General features: G+C 38.3%; 1 protein-coding gene across 1 annotated transcript in view; it reads left to right on the plus strand.

The window, feature by feature from the left end:
• The window catches only part of paip1 (poly(A) binding protein interacting protein 1), a 7,517-nt gene extending 926 nt beyond the window's left edge, over window positions 1-6,591 (plus strand). The window contains exons 2-11 of the mRNA XM_008336110.3: window positions 727-869; window positions 1,870-2,067; window positions 2,150-2,247; window positions 2,357-2,468; window positions 2,875-3,000; window positions 3,094-3,200; window positions 3,340-3,457; window positions 3,547-3,601; window positions 4,818-4,902; window positions 5,848-6,591. Coding sequence (XP_008334332.1) covers window positions 727-869; window positions 1,870-2,067; window positions 2,150-2,247; window positions 2,357-2,468; window positions 2,875-3,000; window positions 3,094-3,200; window positions 3,340-3,457; window positions 3,547-3,601; window positions 4,818-4,902; window positions 5,848-5,935 — 1,130 coding nt within the window. The 3' untranslated portion in view covers window positions 5,936-6,591. The remainder of the gene's footprint in view (window positions 1-726; window positions 870-1,869; window positions 2,068-2,149; window positions 2,248-2,356; window positions 2,469-2,874; window positions 3,001-3,093; window positions 3,201-3,339; window positions 3,458-3,546; window positions 3,602-4,817; window positions 4,903-5,847) is intronic.
• Window positions 6,592-7,708: the final 1,117 nt, after the last annotated feature.

Consider the following 7,708-nt stretch of genomic DNA (forward strand, 5'->3'; position numbering starts at 1 on the left):
GGGGGGGGGGGGGGGGGGGGGGGGGGGGGGGGGGGGGGTGAACATTTGAAATTATGAGAATAAATAGTCATTTTTTAAAATTGTATTTACTGTTTTTATTAATTTACACTGTTTATAGTAATAATAATAATTAAAGTAAAGTAATTTTAGTGGATTTTTGAAGCAGTAGCTGTCTTATGTGTCAAACATTGGGGAAGGGGTTCAACAATATTACTGTACAGAAGGGGGGGGGTACTTTAGAGGAGATCTGGAAACTTCTACACTATTGTTTTTCTTAGTGGATAATATAAGTAAAAAATCTTAACTAACATCTTCAGGCATCACAAGCAGCTTTGACACAGTATTTTAGCCAAGTGTAGGGCTGTGTTACATTTCAGTTCCAATCCAAAGCTAACTTCATCCTGGTTTTGGAACTGTCAGTTGGTGTTTCATGTGTAGCATTGCAGAAACTAAATGACCACCCCACTGGGATGTCACCCGCTGAAGTAAAGTTGTTGTCTTCAGCTATTAGCCATATTTCATCGTACATGAAGTAGCAAGGTAATGTGAAGCGGAAGATTAGATCAGATATCAGCTTCCTGGTTTAATTCATTCATTTGCGTTAGTAGGACAGTCATGGGTGATTCATGTTCTTGGGTCAGAGTATTATCTTTAGGTTCTCTAATGCCAAATGTACCAGAGTCAGTATTTGCCTTGATTCATGTTATTATTTCATATTCTTCCCAGATTCTAAGAGACAACAACAAAATTCAAGTGCCAACAGTTTTCCTTCTTCTCAAGAACGTAGTGACATGGACTCCCTGGTCAAATCATCGAACCTCTCTGCTGCAGCTCCAGAGTTTTTTCCCCCTGGATTTAACCAATCTGAGGTGGCAACATTGTTTTCAACAGCAAAATATTCTAGTGTTTTCTCTCTGTACAGCAGACCTTTGGGCAGACACGCAGTAGCCCAACCTACCACATTACCTACTGTACTGGTCAATAGGTTTAACACTGTCATATGGTTTTAGTGTTAAACTGACAACATGAAATCAACTTCATCAGAGAAGGATGGTGCTTCTCCGATGAAGTTGGTTTCATGTTGTCAGGATTCCTGTTGGGATTCCCCACATTTTACATGCCTGTGGCAAACAAAACGAATAAACTGCCACAAGGTCAGGCTTTTATAAAAGTGTGAAGTGTGAATTTCTTGACATTTAACATTGGTCAGTGAAGCCCCTAAGGCAGGGGTGTCAAACTCAATATGAAGCCTTGAAGGGCCGGTTGTAAATGTAAGACTGTATAGATCAGGGGTCCCCAACCCCTGGTCCAGTACCAGTCCATAGGTCATTTGGTACTGGGCCGCAGTGGGACACAGTGGAAACATGTACTTACTTTTTACTAAATCCAGTCATATCCTTTACTATTTTTATTTAAAGATAATCTGGCAATATGTTAAAATAATGTGTCATTCAGACTCTGATACAAACAGAACAGAGTCTGAAAGATGTTTTATTTTAAATTTAATGATCCTTCAATAATCAGTACCTTGGTACTGGTCTGTAGTAACAGGTGATACTGGCTGACCAGTCCTTGGAACAAAAAAGGTCAGTGGTATCAATGTAACTACTCCATAACAGACTGATACATGTTTCTGCAACTGATTATTATTTGATTGATTATAAAAACTTTTAATTTCTCAGGTTAAGAAACTCTGCTACATGGACTTTACTAAATGCTTTTTAAGCTCCTGCAGGCCACACAAAACGGCTTGGCGGGCTGCATTTGGCCCCCAGGCCTTGAGTTTGATGCGTATGCACTAAGCTATTATTTGTCCTATTACCACTTACAATAAAAAAATTTTAGTGATTTTTTGTTTTGTTTTCATAGGAGCCAGCTGCGTATGATGAGAGTGAAGAATATGAGGGTGAACTCAACCTGGCCAGCATGGTGACAGATTTCCTCAACCACCTGAGCTCCTCCCCGGGGTCGTTTGAGTCCGATATTGAATACATGACGAGTGTGCTCAACTCCTACGTCACTACCGAGGAGTTACTGCAGAGTTTGGTGGAACTGATCTACGAACAGGTTCGTATGTGCATGTGCATTCATCACGTTGTTGTCCAATAGGTAATATTAAAATATCTCCAAACCAAACTCTTCACATCAGTCCACCACCGTTCAAAACTTTGCCTACACGGGCGCCAGACTCTGCAACCATCTGTCCAAACATCTCACCGCAAACTTCAGGCAGCTGCTTCTGATAAGGTGATTCTCACACATTTGTCCATGTGTCTGTTTTTTTTTTTTTTTTTGCTTTATTTTATTCGTGCTCGTCACACATTCAAACTGATGTACGAGATAAGACTGTTTCCAGGTGTCAAAAGGAATACGAACAGAGGGATGCTGCTGTTCGAGGAGATGCAGCGACTCAGAAGAAGTTCCACTCCTATGTGCTCTTTCTGGGAGAGCTGTACCTGCATTTAGAGGTCAGAGGTCACCGTTGACCCCTTGGTGGAAGATGGAGACAATTTGTTTGTATTTTAAGTTGATTCTTATTCTGCACCTTAATGCTGTACAACAGGGGTCTTCAGAATAGGGTGCAGGGCCACAAAAGAAGTCATTAAGTGTTTTTTTTAGTGTTAGCATCATTTCTGTTTTCAGTGAATCTATTGATAATATCTGAGTCAAATTTTGGGAAATTTACTGTACTTTTGTTACATTCATATCATTTTTGGGTTTACTCTTTACTTACAGTATTGTTTCATCTTCTGTTTTGGCCCTTTGTGTAGCTGTTTTAACTATTTTGTCAAAGCTCTTTAATAGCATTGTTTGTGTACATCTGTGTTACCTTGGGATTGTTTGTGTTGTTTTTTGGTTTTTTATTTTGTTTAGATCAAGGGTCCTAAAGGTCCTCCAACAAGGGCTAAGATTCTCCTCGATGCCCTCAAGGATCTGATGAACAGTCTCTTCTCCAATCCTGTGGATTCAAACCTCATCTGTGCCGTCAAACTCCTGAAGGTCTTGAACCTGAGTGATAAAAGTTTGTTCAGTGGACATTAATGCTTTTTTTTTGTTGTAAAAAAGCTAATGAGAACGTTTTTGACTTTGAAGCTCACGGGATCGGTCCTGGACGACACTTGGAAACAAAGTGGACAGTCACACATGGAGAAGCTGATCCAGAGAATAGAGACAATAGTCCTGGATGCCACCTGCAGCAGGTGGGTGGACCGTTTGGTAAAAGTTACTGGTCTCATTTCACAATTTCTATCTTAATGTTTTAAAAGACAAAACATGTGACGACATGTCAGTCACTCTCATGCACAGCCTATAGTTACAATTCAAGCATCTTCTCCTCAGGGATGTCAGACAGATGCTGCTAAAACTGGTTGAGCTGAGATCCAGCGACTGGGGAAGAGTTTGTGCCGGTTCATCTGCGAGCAACGCCACACCAGACAACGACCCCAACTACTTCATGGTACGGAGCAATTATTCACATAGTCTATCAATGTTTCAATGTTTTATACATTTCTACATTTTCACAGTCTCTGTCTGTTTTTATCGCAGAACGAACCAACGTTCTACACAGAGGATGGCACACCTTTCACTGCAGCAGATCCAGGTCAGTCCAGGCTTTAACAGGATGTAGAGTCAGCATCAGTGCTGTCAGTATGACTGTAACAAAACACAAAGAACCAGAGTGGGATCAAATTCAGAGAGAGATGTTATTATACAGTGAGACCTTGAGATACAAGCGTAATCCGTTCCAGGACCGAGCTCGTGACTAGAGGTGTTCGTATCTCGAATCATTTTTTCCCATAAGAAATAAAAGAAAAAAAATCAATCCGTTCCGTCCCTCTAAAAAACTCCCTTATTAGTGCTAATAACAATGGAAGAAGACATGTTCTTAATTTCTGTAGAGACATACACACACAAAACATATAGTATCTAAGGATTCCTGTGATATAAAATAAAATGTGGTTTTAATTATGAGTTCTTACCTTCGAGACAGACGATACTGTAGAGGCTAATGGAGGCATGTGGGAGGAGGAGGAGAGGAGGGAGGAAGAGAGTTTGCCTGTACGTAGACACTTGATTCCGTACCGTACCTTACACGTACACTACGTAACTTACATAGACTTAGAATTAACTTAACACATTTTTTTTGCTCGATTTGTATTCTTTCTTAAGTGGCACCACACTCATTTATTGACAATTTCCTGCTTTATTTCCATGGTCATCAAGCATTTCTTCTTCTCACCATCATCCTTACCACTCACTCTCTTAAGACTCATCACTATGATGAACAATAATGCACAAAATAGAGAGAAAATCACGTAGATAATGCAAACACAATACGGAAGACTCGTGGGAGATGAGATACGAGTAAAGATTTGAGATATGGGCACGCTTACAGACGCCGACGCTAAGTGGTCGAGCTGGTCGAGCTCTCGGAGCACTTAGCGTCGGCGTCTCTAAGCGTGCCCATATCTCAAATCTTTACTCGTATCTCAAAGCAAAAATTTGCTCGAATGCTTGCTCGTATTTCGAAATACTCGTATGTGGGGATGCTCGTATCCCGAGGTTCCACTGGACTATGGTTTATATATGACTGTAACTATGATTTTAAATTTAAAAGGGAAAGCTTTCTGGGAAAATTTCAATAGAAGATATGTCCATATAAATATTTTATCTATAATTTAACTAATTATTTTTATAATTCTAAATAATATAATTTTAAATGTCCAAAGAACATGACCTGCATTAAATTATTGTTATGACTGTAAAGGTAACCTCATATTGCATCGTTTCATGAATCATTTTCTTTTTTTCTATAGAATATGCAGAGAAATACCAAGCTATCCTGGAACAACAGGATTATTTTGATGACTTTGACGGTGAAAATGGAAATGACCGTGACGAGTGAGTAATCGTGTTTTACTAAAGTAGTTTCAGGACCATTTTCTTTTTAGCCTTTATACACTGAGATTGTTCTCCAGTCTCTTACGATCTTTTACCTGGATTATGAACTCTAAACCAGTGTTTTCCAAACTTTTTTTCTGGGGACCCATATTTTAAAAGTCACAAACCTTCACGACCCAAGTCAAGAGACATTATTGGTAAACCCCTGGGAAACATGATGCAAGAAATCTCTTGCGACCCACCTGAGGGTCCCGACCCAGTCTTTTGGGATAACAATTGTTTGTTATCATAAGGTGCAACCTCCAATAATGTTTACAATACTCTCTAACATACATACATTTAGATTTATGTTGAAACTAATGCTGTCAAAAGTTGATGTTCTCATGCACGGTCACCACAGATGTTGTCAGTTAAAAAACACTGCAGGAAAGGGTTTTTGTTTCATCACAGCACATTGTCTTAAAAACACCATTTCAACACCCAGCATGCATTTCCCTGCTTTTAAACCTCAGGTCAGATGTCTGGCTAGTGTCAAACCTGAGGTTTAGCCTAACAGAGTGCAGGAAAGTAAGCAAGTTTATGATTGGCCGGCTGACCGACACGATTGTCAAATAGATTGAGAGGGACTGTAGACCATTGATTCCCAAAAGAGTTTTTTTTTGTGTGTCGTCTCACATCATGTTTACCAGGAGTTTACCAATAATGTGGGTCGTGAAGGTTTGTGATTTTTTTAAATATGGGTCCCCAGAAAAAAAGTTTGGGAAACACTGGTGTAGACTAATTAATATTGTTGACGACAAAGGCTTAATCCTAGTTTTGAATGGAAATCTTTAGGGTACATTTATTTGTACAAACCAATATTTTATCAGATTAAATATATTTGTATAAAATAAATCAAATTACCGCTGATGTCTCTAAACTGCAGAGTCTTTTTTATGTTCACAGGTATGACTTTGACGACGAGATGGAGCCCGAGATCGAAGAAGCCTTCGAACGCTTTTGCTTAGAGTCGGAGGGAAAACGAAAACATTGACACCAGAGTGAAACCAATGCTGTGACGGTTCCGCTCGACCTGCCGCAATATTCAGTCGCTCAACCTTCTACTACCGTAAACATTTTAACAAAAAACAAGCTATTCATAATTACACTGACCTTCTGTTTGTTTTTCAGCCAGTGTTTCAAATGGGTGGACAATCACAAACCTGCTTGAAACATGTTTGAGAAGGCTTTTTGCGATATAGAAGTGTTCTCCTTTTTACATTGTTTTATGTTTGGGGTTTGTTATCTTTAAGCTTCTACTAATTTCAAATGGAGGAGTTGGTTTCTTTAATTGGAGTGATAACAAACGCCTACTGAGTCCAAATTTTTTTTTTTTTTTTACAAACTCTAAATTAGGCATTTAATTCTAGTTTGACAGAAATATACAACAGCTAAAAGTACCAACCTTAATCCTAAACTTAACCCTAATGATCAGGGGTCTTCACAAACTTGCATTTGAGTTCAGTTTGTTTGACAACAGTAGCTTCAAACCTCTGCCTGTACCTGTCCTTCAGCAGCCAGTGTGAGAAAAATTAAGTTGACTAAAAACTGTAACCCATTTAAGGAATGAGACTTTAGTTTGTAAATATTATTTATAGAATTTTTTTTGTTTTGTTTTGTTTGCCTGCAATAAATTCTTTATTTCTTGTACTTTTATCTCCTTGATTTGTGTATTTGATGTTTCATTTTGACAGGAGAGTCGACTGGAGGTAAGAGATTATCCTTGGGGCTTTTTTTTTCCCCCCACAGTCTGTGTCAGGTCACAGGACAGAACAGACACATCAGCCACATGTGAAGTTTCCTCTCTGAGTCTGTGTGCAGTCATGGACTCGTGAGTGTCTCTCAGCTCACTGGGCATCGCTGTGACTGGCCCACAATGCCTCAGATGAAAGCTGGCCCTCAGTTTCCTACTGGTCAGCAGATGAGTGTAAAAAAAAAGGGGGGATTAGCTCTGTGCTGCAGCAGCTCATTCATTCACTCCTCTGTATAAAACCAGCGTGGTTTTACATATTGTATATTGGATACATATATATGTATGTATGTATGTATAAATGCACCTGAATATAAGCGGCACTCACTAAGTTTTTTATAAAAACTATACATTTATGAAAAAGTAGCGGCTCATAGTCCGGAAAATACGCTATATATAAATCCATGTGTACAAATATATATGCAGTATAGTATTAATTATATATTTATATATTCAATATATTTATATATAGCAATATATATACATTTATATATTTAATATATTTATAGAAATAAATATAAACTAGACAATAAACTGAGAATAAGCAAAGACAATAATAAAATATTACCTTCACTTCTTTTACATACTAAATATGTTTTACTTTTACAATTTATAAACAAAACAGGTGGGTGACTATACAGTACGTTTATACCTTAACAGTATATTCATGAAATCATATATTTACATATACAGCATTATAAATGAATGAACACCAACATGAATCTGTTGTTTGTCCAATAATATTATGAGCTTTATGCATTTCCACGTTTCAGTTTTCTTTGTAGGAATAACTATTGTGTCCCAAACACCTCAGTGAAGTTCCTGTCAGACAGGAAGTCACTTCAATCCCAGACAAAGCCCAGAAAAACTCTAAAATAGTCATAGGTGTGTCACGTACAACAGGAAGTACAGTAGACCAATCTTTTCGTAGAAATTACAAAAGAGTTCTAGCCCATCAGATGAGTCACAGATTCTCTGGCACCTTAGATTCAGTAAATAAAATCAGACTTTATAACC

The sequence above is a fragment of the Cynoglossus semilaevis genome, chromosome Z, assembly GCF_000523025.1.
Source record: "Cynoglossus semilaevis isolate Cse_v1.0 chromosome Z, Cse_v1.0, whole genome shotgun sequence".
In the NCBI taxonomy this organism is placed as follows: domain Eukaryota; kingdom Metazoa; phylum Chordata; class Actinopteri; order Pleuronectiformes; family Cynoglossidae; genus Cynoglossus; species Cynoglossus semilaevis.